At 36.3% G+C, this 27170-nt stretch overlaps 1 protein-coding gene across 2 annotated transcripts in view; it reads left to right on the forward strand.

The window, feature by feature from the left end:
• Positions 1–27170, forward strand: part of LOC132153080 (zinc finger protein GLI2-like) — a 71181-nt gene that overhangs the window by 20619 nt on the left and 23392 nt on the right. For both annotated transcript variants that reach the window (XM_059562261.1, XM_059562262.1), the window contains exon 3: positions 20508–20610. In XM_059562261.1, coding sequence (XP_059418244.1) covers positions 20508–20610 — 103 coding nt within the window. The remainder of the gene's footprint in view (positions 1–20507; positions 20611–27170) is intronic.

Consider the following 27170-nt stretch of genomic DNA (forward strand, 5'->3'; position numbering starts at 1 on the left):
GAAAATAAAGAAAACTCTTTGAATGAGAAGGTGTGTCCAAACTTTTGGTCTTTACTGTATATATACACTCAGGGTGTCTGGCTTGGGCTCAGGCAGCATGCGGTGAAATGTAGTGTTCAGTGAACAGACACATCTGGACTGTCATTAATGAAAACAGGGTGTTAACCTCTACCCACACACAATCCTGAGCCAGACCCGCAGTCCAGTGAAGCATGACAGGAAGAGAACGTCTGAAGTCTTCCAGACATCAATGGAGGATAAACAAAGACAATATTCACTTTATAACACTCCATCATTTACAGTACAAAAAGAATGTGCAAGGTGGGGTTTTCTTTAATTGCTTAATGATACAAAATAACTTTTATAAGGCTGTGTAATGCTGCATTCTTTTTATTTAGGTTTTGGTATAATAGGTCGGTAGGTTTGATATTAGACAGTTATATTTTTTTCTTACACTAATGTTATAACTTGTAATTGCTACAAGATGAGGCTTCTTTCCATTCAGCTGATTGTGAGAAGCATTAGCAACAGGAACTTAGAGGGGCGGAGCCTTTATCAAGCCTTTATCAAGCAAATCAAGTAGCATTCAACTAGTCTTTCAGAATGTTCAATGCTGTAGGATCATTTCATTATGTTGTTAAATATAATATCTAGAAAAACATGTATTACTACAGTTAAATGCACAGCTGCAGAGCCTCTGTAATATACTGCTTTCCAGCAAAAAAATTACCACAGATTGGTGTGTCAGCGCGGTGGGGGGGGTTTACAGTAGTAGTCATAACTGGACATGCTCCAAGGACAGGGCCTAAACACACTATAGTAAACTTTGCGACCAGCAAAATAATCAGCGGGGGTTGACTGTGTAAATGCAGTCGGTCAAGTGATAACAAACAGAGCAATCCTCCGACCACTGGTGGACAGACAGTTGCACTGAAGCATGATGCAGCTCTTTTCACCATTCACTGAAGTTCTGAATGTCAGTGGACAGTAGCTCTGTCATATACTTTCTTGCACAGCATTGCAAATATTTTGGCAAACTGATTGAAGCCAGTGCTGTATCAACACAATTTTATGTGCCTTTTATAAGGGTGGCAGTTACCCTACTGATGGAGCTGGACTACTAACTTGACTTTTTTTCAGGAATGAGTCCAAGTACAAGTTGTTGTAGTCCAAGAACACAGAGGCACTGAGATCCCATTGATCTCATTGTTCTTTCCAGCAAGTTGCTTTGGATGACCAAGTAACCAACACTCTCATATGCTAAATTCCAGTTGTTCAGAAATTGTAATTTAGCTTTTGTTTAGAAACCAACTGAAATGTAAATCTTTATTCTCTTATAGTCTTCCCCTCTCCCTACTGCAACTGAATCATTGAGTCAGTTATTTGAACTTGTGAGCCAAATCGGTTTGAGTCACTGAAAAGATATGACTCACAAGAAAGATTTGTTCACAAACCAGACAGCTACTTCTCTCTGAATGAGTCAAGTAGAGCTAGAATGTTTTTGTGAATAACAAAGTTAAACAGAAAGACATATTATATAGCCTATTTACCACTTGTTGATATTTCTTATATGCTTTTGCAATCTTGTTTTTTTTTTTTTTTTGAAAAATAATTCATTGTAATTGCATGGAAAAGAGTGACCAGTTCAGTCATGAAAACATCTCTTTTTATGTTCTACAGAAGAAAGTCATATGAGAGTGAATAAATGATGACAGAACCATTCCTTTTAGACTAAAACTCAGAAGAAACCAAAGTTCATTCAAAGAGAAGATTGTCTGAAAGGTACGGGGAAATATGTCACTTTTCTTCATTTTTAAAAAGAAATTTGGAGCCTTATGTGGGGCTAGTTGGTTCTTTGAATTTCCATCTTGCAGAACTGTTTGATTCGTGCCCATAAACCTGCTGGTCAAAATGTCAGGGAAAATAGTGTTAAGAAAATAATACATGTATGGCTATTTACTCAGATTTGCTGAAGCATTGGCTTCTGAAGGAAGCCACAGGATATACAGTATCATATGTACTGCTCACTCCTCTCCTTCTGTGTGGCCTGTGGGCAGCAGGGAAAAGCTGCCAGAGACCAAAATCTTTTGGAATTTTGAAAGCTTGTACATGGGAAATGGAATCAAAATGTTTCCTTACTCATTTGCTTCTTATAAAAAGCCAACTCACTATTCTGGCAGCAGCGTAACAGTCTCAATCATTCTTAAAACAATTTCCCCAAAATAAGTCTGGCTTATGTTAAGAGAAAAAAAAAAAAAAAAAAAAAAATATATATATATATATATATATATATATATACATATATATATATATAAAATTGTAGCTTTCAGCAAAATTAACATGATTTCCAAATGAAATCCTTGCCATCGGAATACTTATTCGGCTGGAACGACCGCCTACACACCCAAATTCAAATTGTTGAGAAAGCAGGTTTTTGGTCATGCAAAGTCCAAGTTCAAGGTCCGTCTGATTCTTGAGGTATGAATCAGTGTGAATTTAAAGTCTTAGATAATTTCCCACAATGTAAACTATGCATTCTTGGTCTGTGCTTCAAAGAGAAAAAAGGTCATCCCAAGGCACCAGCAGATACGGACTTGTTCCTGGCCCCAGTGTTCCCTCTAACCCTCCTCCTCCTGGAGCCGAGTGGTTTAACATGGATCCAGTAGGATAGTATCTTATCTTTGACTCAGACGGCATGAGACTGATGAAATAAACAAGACATGCACTTGACATGTCGTGGCATGGAGCCATGTAGATATCAACACAGGTATGAAAGATCCAAACAGGAAGCAGAGTAAAATCTCAAACAGTTCAGCATGTGTTTAATTGGAATGTTCAGATCATGTACTGTGAATAATGGAATTTAAAGTTTTGTAGAAGAGAAATATCTTTATGGAGAAAACAAACTTGACAGTATTTAATTACAGTGGTCACTGTGATTTGTATTTTTTTTTCTCATAGAAGTGACACGGCAGATAAAAAATACACTACTGTTCAACAGTCTGGGATCGATAGGATTTTTTGTTTTTAAGAAATTAATATTTTTATTGAATCATTGATCAAAATTGACAGTAAAGACAAAAAAAATCATAAAAAAAAAATATATATATATATATTTATTTTTTTTAATAAATAGTAATTTGAACTTTCCAAAGTTTCCGCAAAATATTAAGCACAACTGTTTTATTATTATTATTATTATACACTTTTTTTCATTTCTTTTATTATTATTATTATTATTTATACGAAGAAGAAATGTTTCATGAGTACAAAATCAGCATAATGATTCATTTTTTTAATAGTTTATTTTGATCTGTTTTATTGATGAGTTATTGCAGTCCCAACATTGTACATTTAGTAAATTCGTATGACTTAAATGAATGTTTACTAGTGTTTTTGTTGATTATATTTGCACTGTAGATGAGAGAACAAAGAATATGACTTTTCTTTGCCCCCCCCTCTTGTTTCTGTAACGTTCAGTTAATTTGTTGTGTGTATTCATTAGTTGTACACTGGTGTTTGGGACATAGCCAATTAGCAGACAGCTCCAGGTAACGTTTTCTTCTGTCAAGCGAGTTTCATCCTGCTGGCAGCGACATAGAGGCGTCTGGAGCCAGATGGAGCTGTGCCGGCACTGCCAAGAGCAGGAGGCAAAAAAGGAACATAGTTTCTCCCACACTACTTCACAGCATAAACATCATTGCCTTGACAATACCATTGTTTGCACAGCCACAGAACAGCTAAATGGATTGAGAGTACTGTTGACTGAGACCTTGTCACTGACAGACTGAATTGTAGTGTTGGGCCAGTGTGTAAATATGCTCTCTCTTATCTAATTTAAGCAGTCAGTGAATACGGCAGACATACAAACCAGGCCTCCATTGTGTCATCGTACAGATATCATCCAGAAGTGTTTTGATTTGCCTTCTACTCTGCTGATAGATTTCTGTGGAATATTATTTAGCAAAGCAAAGCAAGTTCCATGAACTTCATGTGAACTTCACACCCTAAAGAAATGTTATCATATGCATATGTATGTATTTATTTATTTGTTTGTTTATTTATTGCTTGCTTGCTATCAGTTGATTCTGGATATTTAATATCGATTTAAACTTAAACTAATTTTAAACTATTAATACCTCTTTATTATTTTTATGTCTAAGAACAGATAGCTAGACAACCTTAATATAATGCCTGATGCCCATTGAAGGATCTGCTTGTGGATGTGAATACATCGTTGACACTTTCGCATCATTACACAATATTTTCCTAATTAATGCTGCACGGTTGCTTTGACTCAATCAGTATTTTTAAAATCGCTATAAAGGTGACTTGACTTGACATCTGTAATACATTTGTATCTTCATCAAGGCGACAGCCTGGCCCTGGGAGTTTACTTTGCAAAGGGGGAAAAAATCTTTTTAATCAAATTTCTCGGTAAAGCATGGTTCTGTTTTACGCCACTGTTTCTATCGCGACAGAAGTTAGAAAACCAGATGTTTATTTTGTGTGTGTGGATGTGCTACTCTAATTGCCGTCTCTGTTTACATTTGTAAACATGTGATTGCATTTAATTTGTTCTGTGGGACAAGAAAAAAGATGTTTTGAGGAATGGTTTTTGTTCAAACCATGAAAATCAATGGGGTTTAAAACAATTGTACCTCAATGACTTTCATTGTATGCAACCCCGCCACCCCCCAAAAAAAGTAATATAGGTTTGGAACGACATGGTGGGGAAATTTCAATTTTTGGATGAACGATACCGTTAAAATACATGACTAGAGTTGGCACACCCTCCTTAGCAAACTCTAAATGGAAAACAGGAAACTTTTGAGGCACTTTGATTCCAGTCTAAATATCTTTGCTTGAGAAAACTTCTGGTTGTCATTTAGATTTTTGGCCGACTGACAAAAGCTGATGCAGAAAAAAAAGTTAAAGGCATCATGAGCAATGAATGCAAAATTTGGGTTCCATGTTTTTTTTTTTTTTTTTAAAGAGGCTCATATGATGCTCTGCAGGATAAATCCACAGTCCGGAGCCAGTCTTCAAATGAGTCATTTTATTCTGGTAAGTCACCTGGTGTTGCATTTAGATACTATAGAATAGGTAGGACGAACCATTTTCTTGTGTCATACTGGCTGAGGGCACAGCAAACTTTCATATCCCTTATTCTGTCATCCTTCAATAGTGTAATTTTACCTGTCACTAATTATCAAATTAAGGTGTCTAAAGTGACACCCCTCTCTATTATGTGTTAATGACCTGCCTCTTAGCTCAGACAGAGTGTATTGTATTGCTCTTCTTGGCTGTCAGGCAATGACCAGTGGCTTTTAGTCTCCACTTGTTTTAAGTATTCACAAAACATATCTTGAAGCTTGTCGTCTTCTCTTTCTTTGCCTTGAGCTAATTGCTGACAATTATCAATCTAATTTTATTCCATCATCGTTTCTATGACCACAGGTAATGAGAACTGACTAATTCAGACAGGTCGGGGCTCTTGATGCAGACTTTAACAGTTAAAAGAATCATTAGATTCAAAGGTGTTCTGATAGTTGTGCTTGTCAGTTTGATCTGGAAGTGTAAGGTTTGACCATGTACAATGAAAAGAAATCCATATACAATTCAAAACACTTTTACAGGCTTATTGTGTACAGGTGAATCTCATGCAGACCTGCAACAAATCATTCCAAAATTGACCACAAAATAAGATTATTTTTACATGAACTTTGTGCATGAATCCAATATATATATAATTTTTTTATTTTTTTTGGGGGGGGGGGGGGGTGATTTTCATGACTATTTAACAATTCATTCTCATTACCGTAATGCATACAGGTATTTCACATGAAAGACAGTACAAAACATATTTAAATAATATATATTATATATATATATATATATATATATTTATATTTATATATATATATATATATATAAACATATTTAAATAATTAATATATACATATTGGACACACATTCTCATTCAAATAGTTTTCTTTATTTTCATGACTATGAAAATTGTAGAGTCACACTGAAGGCATCAAGGGCTCTTTGACCAAGAAGGAGAGTGATGGGGTGCTGCGCCAGATGAACTGGCCTCCACAGTCACCGGACCTGAACCCAATCGAGATGGTTTAGGGGTGAGCTGGACCGCAGACAGAAGGCAAAAGGGCCAACAAGTGCTAAGCATCTCTCGGGGAACTCCTTCAAGACTGTTGGAAGACCATTTCAGGTGACTACCTCTTGAAGCTCATCAAGAGAATGCCAAGAGTGTGCAAAGCAGTAATCAAAGCAAAAGGTGGCTACTTTGAAGAACCTAGAATATGACATATTTTCAGTTGTTTCACACTTTTTTGTTATGTATATAATTCCACATGTGTTAATTCATAGTTTTGATGCCTTCAGTGCGAATCTACAATTTTCATAGTCATGAAAATAAAGAAAACTCTTTAAATGAGAAGGTGTGTCCAAACTTTTGGTCTGTACTGTATATATATTCTTAAAAAAGACATTAAATAACATATTGTTTTAAAATAAATAATATTTTTCAGTATTAATTTTAAATAAAACATCATTGGGTTTTGTTTTTGGTATTCATGTCAAGTTTTAGCATTGTGGTAATGAGAATTGGTTAGATGATGTGATTAGTTGTCATGAAGTGATCATTATCCCGATTAGATGGCTTCATAACAAGTAAGAAAATAAACAGATATCAAATATTTTATTATTAGAGAAGAAGAAGATTGTGTTGGAAGGGACAACAGTCTTGGTTTTTACAGTCTTTTTTATTGTCAGAATAAAGTATTTCAGAGAGCCGTGTAATAGTTTTGTGGGGGTGAAACATTACCTGGACAAGTGACGACTGTAACCACTATATTAGGAGAAACACAAGTTGTCTTAATGCTACGCTCTAATGCTGTAAATTACAGCTTCGGTAGAGTTTGGGCATTTCCCCCCCATCCTCCCGTCCCCTATTTAGCACTGCACGCTCTATCTTCAAACAATTGGCTGTTTGCCCGCTTTGTCTCTGTCCTATTTAGCACCGCACCATTGAGCTGTGAGGTCAGTCACTGGCACTTTTCAGTAAAGTGTTGGAGGGCTGTCTCAGACCATTCTGAAGTGTTTACCTAGACCCCTTTCTTGTGCTTTAGCCCTCCCTGCGGCCTGCACTAAGATAAATATTGCTCTATGTAGAGAGCTCTCTGAGAGTCAGACAGAGGCAAGCTTCTGCTCGTCTGACAATATTTACAAGATCTCTAAGAGGAGTTAAACGAGTGTGTGAACAAAACGTAGTAGACTCACAGTTGACTTTTGTCCCGACGTTAAACACAAGGATGTTTTGAACTTTTAGCTTTGATACAAGACACCACAAAAAAAAAATCCCAGGGGTGTGCACAAAAAATTAGGCCGAAATTTAGTGAATCGCCAATACAGATGGCATTTTAAGGCATTATAGGCACTCTCCAGATTAGAATGCAGTTCCAAAAGGTAGAAGGATAGGCTAGTAGATTATAGTTACCTATGTAGGTAACTTACTATGTTTTGGAACAGAGCCTTTGATATAAATTAATTAATTTACATTTTTAGCACATTTTTTAAAGTATGTAAAACAATGAAAATCATTTCATCTCATTTCTTTGGAGAAATGCTTTAAAGAAACCGTGCCCCACACGGTAGCAACTTGTAGCTTCAGTCTGTCCAGTTAAATATTATTAGTCAATCACAATGACAAGGCACTGTCATTAATTAGTCTTGTTTGTGTTCTTTCATTTAGACTTGAATGAGGAGAGACATAAGGACTCCCTCACTGACCTCCCTACCAGTGTGGGTAGGAAAAAAACTACATATGTTACTCATGGGTTCTTGTGTATTTAGTTTTATGCTTTCATTGCCGCCAAGTAAACATTTCATTTGCAGTCTGGTAGAAAGTCACTTTAGCAAACTGTGGTTTCAGAGGTATGGGGGAGGATAGCAGCTTGCTCTGTGTGCTGCATTCATGAGACCCTTACATTAGAGCTGCTCTCTAGTGCCTCTTTACCTGGGTTCACCTCAGCAACCACCAAAACATAGGATTAGTTTATTTACAGTGAGATTTTTGACTGAAAACGAACAGGATTTAAAGCTGACACGTTTAAACATTCATTAAAATTTTGTCTGGAACTGTATTCATTCTGTACATGGGTATTAACGTAAAGCTCCTACCAACCACTTAAATTGCATGTTCAGCATCCAAAACATCTTGGTCAGGTTAGGAGAAGCCAACTGAAAAAAAAAATGGGCCTGTGTAAACATTTAGAACACTGAAAGTAGTAAACAGGTGGGCCCTAAAATTGGGAACAATGGTTGGTAAAGCATGACTTGACTGAAAGGTTTCCCACTAGAAAGGACTACCACAATGATTGATGGGCACCAGGCGGCACGGCACAAAGGAATACGTAAGTTCCTCAAGTCTTACTCATCACTGGAAAGAACCTAAAAACAATAGGTCTGCTCCCCTCTACTTCCCCCTTCAAGCCTGTTTTACGGCAACAGGTCTTATCCTTACTAGAGCCAACATTTTTGGGAAGTACAGCTGGGCAGCATGATGTTGTCATATGTATGAACTGATGCTAGAAATGTGTCGAACAGTAGAACTTGTGCTTAATGTTGGATATTTTTAAAAGTATAACTAAAGGTTGTTTTACAGTCCTTGGGCAACATTTTTTTAAATTGTTTCAATCAAATATTACCTAATGTGACATAATGTAATTTTGTATAGATGCCTTACTTATTCTTTTGTTATAAATAATCTTTTGGTTGACAGTTATCAATTTCCAAAACAAATAAATAAATTAAAACGACATTACATTATTTATTTGAATTTTTTTATGATATTTAAAGTATTATTAGTATTCATTTGTTAATATATATATATATATATATATATATATATATATATATAATAACATAATTACACAATACATAATACATAATAATTATTGTGTATATTGTGTATTGTGTATATTTTATGTATATATATATATATAAATACACACATACTTTATATATTTAAGAAATGTCATATATACATATTTTTATATAATATAAATCACACCAAAAAAAAAAATATATATATATATAGAGTATATGTATATATATATATATATATATATGTATACATATATATATATATATATATGTATGTAAATATTTCTTATACATGTATTTGTGTATTTATATATACATATAAATATACACAATACACATACACATATTATGTAAACATAAACTTTTATTTTGGATGTGAATAATCGATTTGACAGGGCTATTAAATTTATAATTTAAAAAAAGTTTAAATGTTTACATTTATATATATATATGTATATATATATATGTATAATTTTTTTCTGAAGTAGGTATAAAACATATACATATATATATATATATATATACAAACACACACACACACACACACACACACAGATACATGTATATTTTAAACCGTTTTATATAAAAACTTCTGTAAAACTTAATTATTGTTATTATATTTTTAAAGATTATATGATAATATAGATATATTCTTTTGCCATGATATACAAACTTACTCACACTATGATATAAGATTTTGGTCTTGTGGATGGTTTGACCTTATATAATCTTATACAATGATATGATATATTATGATAATTTGCTCATTACCTCCATGACACCGTATATTCAAGAATCATCCAAAATTGGAGGCTGTTGTACACCCTCCTCCTTTGAAAAACTTAGTGAATCAGAGTACAGGCAGAATGCACCCCTTTTGTCTGGGAGAAAGAAGCTCTCATCCTCCCATCCCCCTTTCCCTTCTCTAATGGGAGGCCCCCATTCCAGCCTGTTAGACATTTTCCTGCACCCCCCCCCCCCCCCCCCCCACCCAGCACTCTGTTGCTATCCCGTAAATTGAGCTTTCCCTTTGGAGGCACTAATTAAGAGCCTAATCCTCTCATCGCAGAAAAGAGGAGGGCTGACGGGAAACATTTCCTTGCAGTTCATTATCTATGTGTCCAATGGCGCTGATGCTGGCAGTGCCACTCCTGGTCGTAAATTTTGTAAAAACTCACAGCCATCTATAAATCATCTCACTTTCACAGAGTGATGGCATTAGGCGGTTATCGTGAGCCAAGGCGCTTCTGGTTAAAGTAAAGAACACTGCCAATTTCGGTGCTGGTGGTAATGACGGGCCTCTTTGAAGCATGTAGGGTCCAAACGGCTGAGTAAAAAGCAATGGACAGCACTGAAAGCCACAGGGATATGGCAGTAAGAGGGGAAGTTTCATCCACGGGGAGTGATGCATTCACAATGGAAAAGAATTTTAATGAGGGATCTTATTGTCAATGGCTCCCAGGCAAAGCAATTGTGACCTGCAACTACACAAAAAGGATGTAAAATGCTGAGTAACAGGAACAAGTGTTTTGCTATGATTGCTTACTTCATTCCAGTCTGCCAGGAAGACCACTGCCTGGGTGTAGAAGAATAACAAAAAGGCTGAAATGGAGAATGGGCCAAAGCTTCTTTGATTTATGAAAAGGACAAAATTGCTTAGCGTTTGTGGCCCGAGGCATCTGAAGTAGGAGTACAAACAGAAAATGAAGGGCCCCCTAGAGAGGGCAAAGAAGAGGTACCACAACCAGCCTGTCTGACCCCCAGCTGAGGCATCTGCAAGACCAATAACAGTGTGCCTTCACAGATGTTTTCAGTTTAAGAGTTTACAACAAATTCTTTAACATAATACCCCCAGAGCATGTTGAAGTCAGAGCCAGGTTTGGCTAGATAGCCAGGGCCATGTTTTGTGTAATTGGACTATTACCTTAACTGAATCTTATCACATATGAAAACCTCTCTCAGCGCATAAAAGTCTTGTTTAAAAGGGGCTGTTGACCCAAAAATGATTTACTCGTTCCAAACCTGTATGACTTTCTTTCTTTTACACAACACAAAGGAAGATGTTTTGGTTCATGTCCATGCAATGAAACTCAGTGGGGTCCAAAACAACATTGTCTTTCACCGAGACATTTTTCAAAACATCTAATTTTTCATATGCTCAAATTAATTTTGGATGTCTCTTTTTATCAGTTCATGAATTATGAAATTAAAAAAACAAGATTATTTTCGAATTTTATGATGGAACACCTTCAAAATATGGATAGGAATAAACCTGGAATGTTTGGTGTATGTACAGTAAGTGAAGAGAAGAGTTTTGGCTGAGAAAAAAACAGAAAATATTTTGAGAAAACAGCCTTAAAAACATGTATCATAATTTAAATCTTCTGACTCAAATTTATGATTATTAAAAGAGTAATACGTGCAATAAAATAAACACTTAAATGTTACGCTATGGAAGCAATATACAGTTGGCCAAAATGTCCAAATTGACCAGATTATTTTTTTTAAAACTATGTATTTTCCTTAAAGTGTCGAAAGCCTCGGTGAGTTTTGAAATGGGTCACGGTGGGTCTTGTTTGGAAACCACTGCTTTATGCAACACTGGAGAAAACATCATCTCAATTTTGAGTGTTGACTTTTTCTCCTCCACTGTTGTATTTTTCCACCCCCCAAACATCTCAGATAACAAGGTCTCACCTCCATGTGAACCCAAGCAGGGATTCCCTCTTATGAATCACTGTGGCTCTTGAGTTCCTGCTTTGTCTTGATGTAAGAATACTTCCTCCATAGCCATCATTCCTGTTGTAAAAGACCTTTTGGTGGACCAGTAGTGCTGAAGCAGCACTTACCACTGTTAGCACACCCATTGTGGTAATGGACATCCTTTGTATCAGCCGCAGTTCAGAGGCCAAAGGGCCTCATGGAACACCATAGAGACCAACGTTCCCAAGACAAGATCTTCAGATGAATTCCCTTTTCCGTTTTTAGATTTGTAGAGCTTAAGGGAGTGCATAACCATGAGCCTGTATTGGAAACCCTCAATCATGCTAAGCTGATGTTTTCTGGGTTTATATGGCTAAGGAACGATAGTGTGTACTCTAAGGAGCAGTAAATCACTAATTCAAGCAAGCACCATAGGCACAAAGTAGCTCTTAAGAGTAAGTCTAAGTGCCATTTTGAAAACCACAAATATCAGTGCTGTGACCCAGGAACCCGTCATCCAATGAGATTTTGAGATCTTCAGTATGATTGTTTTAATCCACCCATTTAAATGATTAACTTTGGTCTGGAACTCTGCAACCTTCCAATATCAGCCCTGCAGACAGTAGACCAAAAGTATTTACTTAATCTTGTCGAGACACATGTGGTTTTTTTTTTCTTCTTCTTTTTTTTGAATGATGCAAATATCCTTTAAATTTTATATTTTGTCATTTAAAGATATACTTTAAAGGTACAGGTTTTAGGACCTGCCACGAGAGGGCGCACTACCAAAACAATAACAATCACGTGGTTTGGTGATGCTAAGAAGGAGCATGGAATGATGGGATTTGTTGTCTTCTACCCAACCACTAATGGCCATCAATCAGAAGGAAAGATAAATCATGGATTTAACGGATGAAAAGACACGATAAGACTATGGATCAGACGCGTCCTCGCACGGGAAGCGAAGCTCTCTCCATATAGAAAATGCAACACCGATATTAATCCTCGCTCTTTCTCTCCTCTTGTCCCAAACTCTTCTTGGGTCGTTTGGTTGGCCCGTACGCTTACGTTTACAGGAGCTGTCCTTATTGACAGAACCAGCGGCAGACGGAAAACAGTAATTATGTTCCATAAATAAGTAACACAATCCACCATAAAACATGTAAGAAGAAGTAAATAAGGAACTGCTTGAAGCAAGATAGTGGTTTGCTGGACGCTAGACACTACTTCCACATTTGTCCATGACACTGTTGTCATGTGGTTTCTACATCAGTAAAGGCGGTAACAAAGGATAACTAACGTCATTGACAGGCGACTGCACTGCCCCGTGTCACTGTTTAGAATGGGAATTTTCTCATGATTTACAAGTAGTTGAAAACATTAGAGATATTGTAAGTAATCAGCTGGACAAAATATATAACACTAGCCTAGTGGTTTTTGGATATTTTACTACAAATATCTTACAAATTGTACCTTTAATACAATAGTAAAAATTTTATTACAAATGCATTAAATTGAAAAATGACCCTAGAGACATTTATGAAGTTACAAAAGATTTCTATTTCAAATAAATGCTGTTATTTTGTAACATTTCTATCCAGATTTTTTTTTCCAGAATTCCCTTAAAAAATATTAAGCAGCACAACTGCTTTCAACATTGATAATAAAAGAAATGTCTCTTAAGCACCAAATTGTCATTTCTGAATAATTTGTAATTTTTACAGAATTACAATATGATTTGTGTTTAATTTTGCTATATTTCACAATATAATTATTTTTTTTTTTTATCAAAAATGCAGCCTTGGTGAGCATAAGACACTTCTATCATAAAGATTTTAGCTTATCCAAATTAGCTTATTTAGCGAACAGTAGTTGTTTTATTATTAATTTTGTTGACAAGATAAGCGACTCTCATGATAAATCAGGTGAGGGATTAATTTGTAATTTGTCTTGTTGAGAGGTTCATCATCATCATCATCTAACTAGCACTGTTACACCGAGAGCATCGTAATGTGTAGCAAAGCACACACTCAAACATATGTCTAGCTCTATACCTTGTACTGTGATGCATTAGGGTTATTTTCTGGTGACCCCCTGCCCTGATAGCTTTTGTCCCAGGACTAAGACACTGTTGAAGTATCGAGACAATTAAGGTAACTGGTCCAGTGCCTCAGAGAGGCTTAATAAATCACATTCAGCTTTCAGGGCTTAGAAGGGCCAGCAGCTTGCTGGAAATTATGTGGGTGATTGGATGAATTTGGCCAGTTGTTTGACATGGCCTTAGAGTGCCAGAGAAGCCAGTGAGACCCTGCTTTATAAACATGAACAGGAAAGGCACATAAGGTCTGCTGGGGCTACTGTATTTATGACAGGGTTTTGTAAACAAAGGTCCTGTCCTGCTATGCACTATACCTCTATTTAATTAATGACATTGGGATAACTGTCAAAGAACTCCCAAACAATAATATATATATACATTTTTTTATAATAACTACAAAAACAATAATAAATGCTAACAATTTTGTAATATGAACAAGTAAACAAAGATGATATAATGCATGCCAGATCATTCAGCGGTATGTGCTATGGTTAAAAATTTTGGTGTCGGTAAATGTTTTTTTTTTTTTTAGTTTTTAAAAAAGTTACTACTTCTATTCAAGGACACATTCAGTTGCTCAAAGTTGATAGTAAAGACATTTCGAATGTTACAAAATGTTTCTATTAAAAAAAGATATATATTTTGAACTTTCTACTCATCAAATGTTCTAGAAAGAAATATTAACGGAATTCACAAAAAATAGTACACAGCAAAACTGTTTTCACCATTGATAAGAAATGTTTCTTGAACACCAAATAGAATTAGAATGATTTCTGAAGGATCATGTGACACAAAAGCAGTGGCTTCAGAAAATTCATGCTTTGCCATCACAGGTATAAATTACATTTTAGAATATATTCGAAAAGAAATATTCGTGTTTTTTTTAATTGTAATAATATTTCACAATATTACTGCTTTTACTGTATTTTTTATTAAATAAATTATTTATTAATATTATTAATTAAATGTATTACAGGTGATTACGAAGGCAAGCTTCAGTATTTATATTAACAAATGATTCTATTTATTACCATTAATGAGTAACTTTTTACAGCATTGGTACGTTTTGGTGAATGTTTTTATATAAGAAAATTAATATAATAGTACTTATTGTTTTTATACAACTTTCAATGTTAAAAATGTATAGGATTAACATTAAGAGAGTAAATGATTTAAAAGAATTATCCATTGTTAAATCATATAAACTATCACACTAAACTACTAGAGTAATGCTAATGTATTTTTATGTGTCAGACTGCTGATAAATTCCTATTGAATTACACTGAAGCCTGGAGACCAGAATATCATTGAGACTTGGGGATGGCCACTTCGAGTTTAGGCTGGTAAACAACCACAGAGCACTGAAAAGATACTCAGAACACTTTAGCAACTGCATAGCAGTTGGACAGATTTCCTTTTCCGTTTAAAATACAACCAAGCAGCTACTCTGAAATACTCTAAATTGGCACATACTATCTTAAAGGATCTACAATGAACAAGAGGTTTACCAGTTATGATTGTGGTATGGATGCCATAACTTAATCTACTTGGCCTTTGCCAGAAATCCCCTATAAATAAGAAATGTATCATTTTACAAAGCCCCTGGAGTGTTAAAAGAAAAGTAATTCACTTAATACTTCCTTTCAGTGCTGGAAGCGGTTTTCGTGCTCTCCCCTAAACCCCTAATCCTTCTGCCGCCACAACTAACGCCTTGGGAAAAAACCATCAACACAGACTAAATAGGGATGTTATACGGTGTGACATTTCCCAGGTGCAGGATGGATAGAGAAGACAAGCCTTTTTTTCCCTCCTGAGAACTTAACTGGTGCGTATTGCTGTACACTGATGTGTGACATTAAAGGATAGTTCACCCAAAAATGAAAATGTTATGTTTATCTGCTTAACCATAGGGCATCCAAAATGTACGTTACTTTGTTTCTTCAGTAGATCACAAACCAAGATTTTTTTAAGCTCAGACCGTTGCAGTCTATCAGTCTTATAATGTAAGTGGATGGGAATCACGGCTAAAACATACAATAAAATGAACCAAAAAAATATACACAAAACCAAAATAAACCCTCTGGCTCATGAGAATGCATTGATGTGTAAAGACAGAAAAAAATCAGTCTGTGCAAGAAACTGAACAGTATTTATATCATTTTTTTACCCCTGATTCACGCAATGCCCAAACTGTTAGAACTCTTCTGAGTGTGTCCTGTTGTGCGTGACCTCAGCAGTAGGCGCGTGTGGCGTCTTCTTCTTCTTTTTGCTTTATGGCGAATCACAGACTTATAAGTGCATTACTGCCACCTATCCCTCAAGTGGACCATTGACACTCCTAATTGAGATTGTAGATAGAGTGTTAATGGTCCACATCTTGGATGCCCTGGGGTAAGCAGATAAACATCAAATTTACATTTTTGGGTGAACTATCCCTTTAAGTCAAGAAAGGTCTCACTAGGTTGTTCAAAAATGGGAACAAATTGTATGCTACCAGGATCGGCTGACTCCACTGGTGGCTCCTGCTCGGCCTGCGGCTTCCCAGGGTTCGACTCCCTCGTGCTCGCTCCCCTCTTGTTCCTGGAGTGAGACAGAATAGCCTTTTTTAATTACACTGCTGCTGCCTGGCCTCTCAGGATATTATTATTGTTCTTGAGTGCTTCCTCTAAAGATGAGCGACTCTCAGTACAAAGCTGCCTGTCTCTCAGCTCTGTTCGGACATGAAAAGTTAATGTTTTTCCTCTACTTTGAGTAGCAGTTGATAATGTCTACCACCTGCTATTGTCTTTAAAAGGGCATCAAACCACAAGCTAATCCTGACCTGCAACAGAACATGAATGTCTGGTTTTCACCAGGTCCTGACAGGATGTTTTGCACATATTAAGAAATTATAATGAGGGCATGAAACAATATTAGCTACTTTTCGTAACATGGTTTCTACTACTAAAAGGGTTTAAAAGATGGATTATGTTTTTATTGTATTGCAATAAAAATATATGTATTATTTTTCATAAGGAAGGGGGTATTTGAGTAGGCTAGAATACATTTAGAAATCATCTATCATTTTATTCTAAAGATTCAAATTAAGATGTTCTTTAAAAATATGTTTTTTGATAGAACATCTAAAGATTTTTTTAAAGAATTTTTCTTAAGAAAAACCATTTGCTCCACCCTTACGAAGCAAAAAAATATATGGGAATATACTGCAATATATATATATATATATATATATATATATATATATATATAGATATATATATATACATATACATATACATATACATATATATACATATGTATACATATGTATACATAATACATTTCCATAGTGCTTATATTTTTCAGTATACTACAATACATGCATTGACCATGTATGCCTATATATAGATACATATAAAATTATTTAGAAAAGACAAAAATAGCATTACATGTAATATGCATAAAGTTTTATTCTTTATAGCGCACATATATTACACATACATGTTCCCATCGAAATGTGAATATATATACACACATATATACACACACAGACTGAGTTACAGCAGATTCATAGTTCCCTGCATGTTTTGATAAAGGAGAGTAAATCTTAAATTTACATGTTATTTAATGTGTTTTTGCTCAATATTAATATAGGGGAGATCTTTTAATGTTTAATGTTCTGTTATTTTAGAATTTAAAAGGGTTTCTGATATCTGATATAGTTTTTGGCGTTACCATTGTGCTGAAGAGTGAACCCTGTTCCTTATGTATTATTCCATATATTGTATTATATTAACTATTGTATTATATTGTATTAGATTTTCAATATACAGTTAAATTCTTTAATATATTGATCATTCATATATAAGGAAATATAGTTTCTTTGTATAAGGGCACACTGGTGTTTTTTGTTGGGAACAGAGTTGGTCAAACCATATGACCTTGGCCCTTCTTTTGGCCCAAGAACAATGAAGCTGTCTGGGTGAGGGATAAGCCCCTCTCAGGCCATCCCAGCCTCTACATCCTCATGAGGCCTTGTCCACTCTCTAGTCAGAGTCACCTGTATCCAAAATTCAGTCTTTCAATTAATTTCTGCTCACTTTTTGTGTTTTGAGAGGTTGCCATGTGATGGTTAGTCTTTTGCAGTATGTGAAATATTGCATTAGCTCAGTGAGAGAGAAAATGAAAAATTGCTCTTAGTAACTTACTAAGCATTTTAGCTCATACATGATTCTCCACACATTACAGCACCAGTTCCCATCATTCTTAAACATACAGGAATCCCATGAGTTTCCAAAGGCTTACTCAAGCGCTGACATGCTGTGCACTTGGCCAAAGCATCAATGAATGTTTTATGTATATGCATGCTTATCCTCCCACACGCAAACCCTCATTACGTTGGCTTCTATACTCAGATTTGAGAAATGCCTCTCCATATCCAACTTGCCAAGGAAAGGGAGTCCACCTTATTGGCAAGGAGAAACGCACAACACCAGAGCCTAAGAGTATGCAGTCACTTTGAGCTTTTAAGATGGATTTTAAGCCACCACACAATGAATCCCTCACAATAGCCTGCTTACCTGTCAGTTGTACTTTCCACTGTGACAGTGATGAAGGGGTTGAAGAGCTGATCATTCCTCCAGGACAAATTCCACTGGAAATACCAACATTCAAATGTAATGCAAGCTCACAAAGTACAATATCATGAACTGTTTTTTTTTTATTTTTATGGAAAGCTTTGGTTCCATAAATATGCTAATTATTACAGCTAAAAAAAATACAATACATACACACACAAAAAAAAACTTTCTTATGATCCAAAAGACCATGACAAGTAGCCATGTTAAAAGTTTTGACCATTACTGCCCTCGGTATAAAATCTGCGCATAATAAATAATAAGCACAATTTACTTAGAAACAAGGTAACCTGCTAATTTCAGGTCAATGAAGTGTGGGTTTTCATGCCAAAATATTGTGCACAAAACTGCAAAACCCCATATTGTTTGACATCTTCCTTAGTCTTAAATCAGAATAATGAATGCTAGAGAGCCGTGGTGATGGTTGGCGTGAGATTGGCAGCTCTGGAATGCTGACTCATACAGGTCTCCTCTTGATGGGCCCCTGAGAGGCCCTTGCGGCCCTTCCCCACCCTCATCTACCCTCATCTCCACACAGGTAGAGATAATGATCTGAGAACTTTACCCCAAAGTCTTTGTTCTTAGGTCAGACCTGACTCACTGGTGCACATGATGCCCAAGAATTTTAATATAGGCAGGGAATGGGCACAGACAGGCACGCACAGCAGAGGATGAGGCCATCCAAAAATAGCCTTAGGAGCTCATTAAGAGCAAATAGTAATAATAAATGCACATTTAAGAGTCAGACAGTAAACTCTATTTAGTGCTTACTCAAAGATCTATAACCACCACCTTAAGTAAGTCCAGTCATTAATGAATGCATGTTGTCTTTTACAAGACCCCCTTAAAGCAATCAACCTTTTTATGACAGGAAGGGCATGTTTTGGCTCTTTTTTTAACCCAGACAAATGAAAACTCATCATGAGAAACTGTAAACCACACGTACATTTAAGACCACTAATATTGAGGAACCGTCTGCAAGTTTTCAATTATCTTGGAGATGAGAGGAAAAGATTGCGGCTCAGTAACTGCTTTGCTGTCTCCTGTGTGTCACACATAGAGTTTGTCATTAGCATGCTGCTAAGCTTACAACATTGTTCTCTAATGTGCTTAAAATATATAGTACTTTGTGATAAAAGTACATTTAAAAAAAGAATGTTTCATGTAAGTGGCTTGAATCAGGGTTATTATGGTTAACTCAAATTAAAACCTTAAAAAAACACTTGTTACATAATAATAATTCATTACATTTATATAGCTAAAACTCAAAGCGTACTCAAAGCGCTTTTACATAGACAGGGGGTATCTCCTCATCCACCACCAGTGTGCAGCATCCACCTGGATGATGCAACGGCAGCCATATTCGCCAGAACGCCCACCACACACCAGCTTTCTGGTGGAGAGGAGACAGAGTGATGAAGCCAATCAGCAGATATGGGGATTGTTAGGAGGCCATGATGGTCGGAGGCCAATGGGTGAATTTAGCCAGGATGCCAAGGTCACACCTCTAATCTTTTCGAAAGACATGCTGGGATTTTTAATGACCTCGGTTTAATGTCTCATCCGAAGGACGGTGCTTGTTGACAGTATAGTGTCCCCATCACTACACTGGGGCGCTAGGACCCACACAGACCACAGGGTGAGCACTCACTGCTGGCCTCACTAGCACCTCTTCCAGCAGCAACCTAGTTTTCTCAGGAGGTCTCCCATCCAGGTACTGACCAGGCTCAGCCCTGCTTAGCTTCAGTGGGAAACCGGTCTTGGGCTCCAGGGTGATATGGCTGCCGGCCATCAATTTGTATGAAATAAACACTAACTGAAATAAAATAATTTAATAGATATTTAAATATACTGTATATATATTTCAGCTAGTTTTTTCACATTTTCATTTTAACTTGATGTACTAAAATAACTCAAACTAAAACTGGAATAAAATTGAAAAAAAAATAAAACTATCTAGCCTTAAAAGAACAAAAGCAAATAAAAATGACAAAACATAACAAAATTAGCAACACTTTAAAATTCAAAAGAGAATTTAAAATATATTAAAAGAAATATATAGAACTATTTTTTTTTTTTTTTTTTTTTGGAATAGCGCCTTTGCACAAAACAGCCATCTTATGTCGTAGTTTAGCCTTTATTGACATATTCGACTTTCTTCTGTTCTGTCTTTGATTCCATAGCTCCTCACTTATTCTCAACTTTCCACACGCCGATTCCAATTGACCTGCGGCACTATGAGGGGAGGTACCATTACGAGCCACATCCTCTGCACCCCATGCACGGGTAAGTTCGTTAACTGCTTCGAAATTCATCTTCTTCTATTTGCACTGATGGAGTTCTCATTATTCAAGAAAGACCCTGTTAAGTCATCATTGATATAAAGCACACAGATTCAGAGCATGCCATTGTCAGGTCTTGTCCAGTACATCTGTTTGCCTTTTGCCTGAAAGATTGTTGAGATCTAGTCCAAGTAGTGAGAAACAAATGCCAATGTTTCAGTCAGTTTAATATCAAAGACAAAATGAGTGTTTAGTACAAAGCTGACAGAATGTTAGCATCACTCATCCTTGTAGTATTTTATAGCTTTGGACAGCTTCTGTAAATCTAACATTAACTGAAACAATGTTGGCAAGTTTTGTTGTTTAAACCTGAAAACAGTCTTAGGATGAAAAAAAACTATGCAAAATGAACCAGACAAACCAAATAATAAGAAATTATTTTTATTTCACTATTTGGATGTTAATCTATCTATCTATCTATCTATCTATCTATCTATCTATCTATCTATCTATCTATCTATCTATCTGTATATATAAACACATATATATCATGTTCATATATATACAAAGACTCACTTGTGAAACAAGCAGTGCAAATGTGCTTTTGCATTTAATATCACAGATAGCAATACATACTGCGAACCCAGTGACAATTTATCATAAGAGCTGAAGCAGCCAGAAAAAGAGAATTCCTGCCTTCTCTGTCTATGTACTCAGGCTCCTTTGATTAATGTGACTCTGCCTTGACAGAGGCCCCCTAATTCATCAAGACCCTGATTTAGCGGTCCTTTTCACTGCCTGTGTCCAATTCACCTAATTGCATGTATATTGCACATCAAATTAAGCACAGTGTTATTTTTTGGAGGTGTATGGCAAGGGTCTGATATGGGGAGCGGACCCTATAGAATGATTCATGGTACGTGTGTTTTATGTTATCAGTTAGGATAGACATCTTTGCTACATATAAACATAGTTGTTAGAGGTTTAAAATAAAGAATACCATTACAATGTGTTGCTTGGAAATGAAGGTGGAACACAAATACAATGCCAGCACTTTTTCTAAAATTAACTTACAGTGGCAATTGTTTGACTTGTGACCTGCTGATTAAAACAGTGGTTTCTGTATATTCAGATATCCCAAAAGAAGCCTTCCATACCAATCAAACCTCTCCCCATACGTGTAAATAATAGAGACTTTACCAATTTTGAAGATGAATGTCTAAATCTGGAAAGCATCTAGAATCTAGCTTTCCTTTCCCAGAACTTCAATGACAGCAGAGTGAATGAGGAAAAAACACATCCTCCCTTATTCACTCACTAGTGTTTTTCTTTTTGGAAAATAGTTTTGGATTGCAGTGGTATCGAGAACCGCCCAACTTTTTTTTTTTAAACAATGTACTAACAGAAGTTGTCCATTTTGATTAGTGTTTCTGTACAGTGAGGGGCAACTTTGCACATATCTTTTGGGTTAATGTGATGGTAATTTAGATTTTACACTCCAGCTGGATTCACAGATTTGCATATTAAAGTTAATGCATGTTTGTAAAGTTTGGACATGCAGTAATACTGCACAGAAAGGGAGAGACTGGAGAGCATGCCTCGAGAAAAGTTTCCCATGCCAGTGGCAGTTAACTGCAGTCTCTGTGGGATAAGACGTAATTCATCTAAATCAGAGCACCTGACCAGGAACACTGTTAAGATGTGTCATACTGATATTCTCACAGGACTAAGCAGGGAATATGCATGTACTACAGTAGATATTTCCACAGAAACTGCTTAATGAAAGAACATATTGTCAAAATAAAACATTTCATATGAATTGAAGGGGTAGAATATATGAAGTATACTGAATATATATATATACAAATAAAAGATGTAGATACATATACAGTATACAGAAACAGTACCTTCACTGCACAAATGTTAATACATCACTTATTGTCGGAAAGGTGGCTGCCACTTCTTTTATTAATGCAGACACTAAAAGAATTTCAAATGGAGTTATTGTGTTGTCTTACTGGTACCACCCATGGTGCAACAATAGAAGACTGCTAAAATGACAGGTAGCTATTAAGAAGAAGCTCTCTAAATGCACCTTGACATACAGTACCCTGTCTATGACTAAGGTCTCCTTAACCATTCAAGTACCATCTTGTCAGAGAGAGAGGGCGTAACAACAAGACCTCAGTTATCAATCTTGTCAGTAGAGAGGCCCTCTTTTTCTTATCCCTTGAAAGGTAAAGTTGTAAATAATGGGTCATTATTGAGGGTTCAAACACCCTGAGCAGTTTTCCTGATTTATTTATACGTTGACTTGTTGTCTTGTCGTCTTGTCGTCTTGTCAATTTTGTCAATTTTAACTGTCTGGCAATCACTGAGAAATGTGAGAATGTACCCAAAACTGGGTTAATATATGTTTTTGTATATTTAGGAGTTCTTTCTTTCTGTTGTTGGTATACTTTCCCATATTCGTGCAATTAGGGCAGGAAAGATTTCAAAAATTGCTGAAAAAGAGTTGCTCTACCAACAGAAGAGGTGGTGCAACCAAAAATCAAAAAGTCATGACAATAAGGAAAAGTGCAACCCTCACTCTTGAAGAAATCCAACTTCACTGGTTAAAATACATGCGACGTTTAGGCCATTATCCAGGCCTTCATCAGACATTAAGACCAGCAGTAACAAACTTTGCTTATACATTCTTGAAATCAGCAACAGGTGTGCTACTTTGCCACTTAGGGGATTGGCTTCCAAACAAGACTGAAAAAAAGTAGATCAGTAGAACATACCATAATCAATTTCTTGATTGAAACCTTTGGGAAATAATGTTTCTAAAGTAAAAATCCAAAAAGTCTTCCTGGGTCTCCCAGTCTTCCTATTGGGTTTCCAAACTTTTATGAATTTTAGGCAATGTGTAAAACCTTCAAAAACATTGTAAATATTATTTGTATGCATTATATATGTATTGACATCTGTTGATCTTCAGCTTGTGACACTGTAACCAATGGTCACTATAATTACAACCGTGCTGTCATTTTCTGTGGTGATGCCATCTTTTGTGATACTGTTGTCAATGGTCAAGATGGCAAACAAAATCACACGCTTATGTGGCCGCATACTGATAACAAATCTTTACTGGCAGTTTGCAAAATCATAGCACTATTGCAGGCGAATATTAATTTTGAGCACTTGCTCCAGCCTTCCCCCCTTTCCACAAATGGGGGGGGGGGGGGGGGGGGGTTTGGTGGTTTGTGTATGGCGAGTCTGTTTTCTTTCAGCTTCTCAAGAACAGAGACGTCTTTATGGCTATCCTTTCAAGGAGGCTGATGGCAGAAAGTTGGCAACAGGACAAGCTTGATAGTCTGCAGGCGTTTACTGGAAATTGAGCACGGCTCAGGCTGGGTGCAAGTTGGCCTCAAAACAGAGATGGTATAAATAAGAGACTGAGATGAAGCCAGACTGTGCCAACCATAATGCATCTGATACCCGCCGCTCAGATAGTCACTGTAGGCTTTGCTCACATCTTATTAAAGGTACACAAAAACTGTTTATCCATTTTGGAAAAATGCATGTATTAAAGCAATGGTTTCAGATTCTGTCATCAATAACATCCTCATGTCATTTTAAACCTATAGTCTTTCTTCTGTGCATTTGCAAAAGGAGGTGGCAATAACCTCTCTTCAACATCTCTTATGAAGTCATAAAATTGCTTTGAGTGATGAACAGACCAAAATTTAAGTTATTTACTAAAGTCACTGAACTTAACCCCACCCCCCACACACACACATACACACTCTCACACATCTCATTTTGTGCCAGTTGAATATGCACATATGCATCATAAATAATTACAAAACAAAAAATAACCAATGATGTTTGTCATCATCAAACTACTGTAGCATTGATTTCATATTTGAAGATTTTTAAATGAATAGCTACTTAAATTTCAGTCTGTTTTCCACACAAAGTTATTGTACAGCGCAAACATATTTAAAATTGAGTTATCTTAACTACTTTTATAGTACATGAATGGTACTTTTAGTCAGTTTTTGCAGCTTGGCTGCACTGGTCATTGTTTAATTTTATTGAATGCCAAATAGCGAAATGCAACTTTCTGCGCAATCTGCAATCCTCTTCATTCAAATGTCAACGATATACACTTTCATTAAAAAAACATCCCCCTCTCATTGAGGCAAAAGCTTTTTTCTTTCCCATTGAGTACAGTCTAATTTTACTTGAAACAAAAGGAATGTGCAGCTATAGTTGTAGCCTGCTTGCCATCAAATCTCCAGAAGAACCGACCATCCCCCTGCAATTTGCAGCCCAAGTGCAGAACACACCCTTGTGGAACGCAGGCTCTGATTCATACGCATGGTCATTTCCTCTCCCAGTGGAAAGGAAAGTAGTATGGGGACATAGACGGGTCTGCTTTATACAACACTGTCTGACATCCCCTCTGTGTTCAAGAGCACTCCATTTAGGGACTCGACTGCAACAAAAGAGCTCTCTGGGATACTTGCTTCTGATTGGTTAATCACAGCATTAGCCATTTAGAATCAGTTTGATGTTATGGTCCATATCACATTTTTGGGTTTATTTTACAATAATTACTTTTTCTTTCAGGATCTTTGTATAGCTCAAAGATTATGGTGATAGCAACACCAAGGTCATGGGTTTGATTCCCAAGGAATAAATAAACTGAAAAAAATTACAGCTTGAATGCAATGTAGGTCGCATTGGATAAAAGCATCTGCCAAATGCGTACATGTACTAGTAGGACATCAGATTCTGATCTTGCTCTTGGCCAGGTGTTCAACCACTATACATTAACATGTAGTTGAGGGAACCACACACAAACATCTCTTCAAACATCTCTCTGATTCAGAAGATCAGACTGTGTACTCTACTTTCAGGAACTGTTAGAGTTACAGCTGCCCCCTGGCTGAGGTTTTTTGAACTAGAGTGCGGGAGGCGTAGATACCTGCAAAGACATGACACATTTATATCCTCACCATGACCTGTGGGCTATCTGTGAACTTCTGCTCCACTATCTTGTTTTACACATCAGTTTCTTTAAACAGTGTCTGAGAAATAGAAGGGGTAGTATTAAGCAGTCTCATCATAACATTTCAGGCTTGTGAGTCTTCAGAGATGTCCATCCTACACAGACATTACAACGACCATGTAATGGCACTCTCAGTCTTGACTTGTTCAATGCCTCAGGTGTAAAAGGAGGAGTAGCTTGTCTACATATGCGAGTCATGAAAAATAAAAACATGACCAGTTTCACAGTTCACATTGATGCCAAACCCAGTCTGTGAAGGCCCTTTGACCCAATTAATACTGTCAACTGACCTGAACCAAAAATTGTTTGCCAGTAACTTGCTAAGTTCTGTCAAGAATGTAGAGTGTGTAATATATATATATATTTTTTTTTATCATTTTAATGTAAATTTAATATATGAATTTGCTTCTCAGATAAGCTTATTTTAGATTTTTTTTCTTTTTCTTTTTTTGACATTTTGAACATCATCTAAGAAGGAAACTCAATGTATCGTGCACCATAAAATCAATATTATGCATTGAGGAAGTAAATGGTCATTTTTGATTTCCTGGTGACTATAATAATGAGTTCTGAGTTCTTTTAGTTAAATAATTAAGGTCTGTCTTTGACACAGTGAAGAAGATTATCATGACATTAAAGGGATACTCCACCCCAAAATGAAATTTTTGTCATTAATCATTAAATCGTTCCTAACCCGTAACAGCTTCATTTGTCTTCGGAATGCAATTTAAGATATTTTGGATGAAAACCAGGAGGCTTTTTTTACTGTCCCATAGACTGACAAGTAAGTTACACTGTCAAAGTCCAGAAGTATGAAAGACGTCATCAGAAAAGTCCATCTGCCATCAGTGGTTCAACCGTAACATTAAGAAGCGACGAGGATACTGTTTGTACATAAAGAAAACAAAAATAATGACTTTATTCAACAATTTGTCTCCTGTTTCTCTCCACATCACTGTAGCACCATTTTGAAGATTATGAGCTGAACGCAGGCAGCGTACGCTCTTCTGAGTCAGTCGTGCTACAAGGTTGCACTGTTTTCTTTCAAATCAAAGCGTAAATATACATAAAAAATGTATCCTTGTGGCACCGCTGATACAGAAGAGAGTATGCTGCCTGCATTCAGCTCATAATCTTCAAAATGGTGCTACAGTGATGTGGAGAGAAACAGGAGACAAATTGTTGAATAAAGTCATTATTTTTGTTTTCTTTATGTACAAACAGTATCCTCGTCGCTTCTTAATGTTACGGTTGAACCACTGATGGCAGATGGACTTTTCTTGACAATATCTTTTATACTTTTCTGGACTTTGACAGTGTAACTTACTTGGCAGTCTATGGGACAGTCACAAGCCTCCCAGTTTTCATCCAAAATATCTTAAATTGTGTTCCGAAGACGAATGAAGCTTTTACAGGTTTGGAACGACATGGAGGTAAGTGATTAATGACAAAATTTTCATTTTGGGGTGGAGTGTCCCTTTAAGTATTTTACGTGGACATGG

Source organism: Carassius carassius, chromosome 11 (genome assembly GCF_963082965.1).
Source record: "Carassius carassius chromosome 11, fCarCar2.1, whole genome shotgun sequence".
NCBI lineage: Eukaryota > Metazoa > Chordata > Actinopteri > Cypriniformes > Cyprinidae > Carassius > Carassius carassius.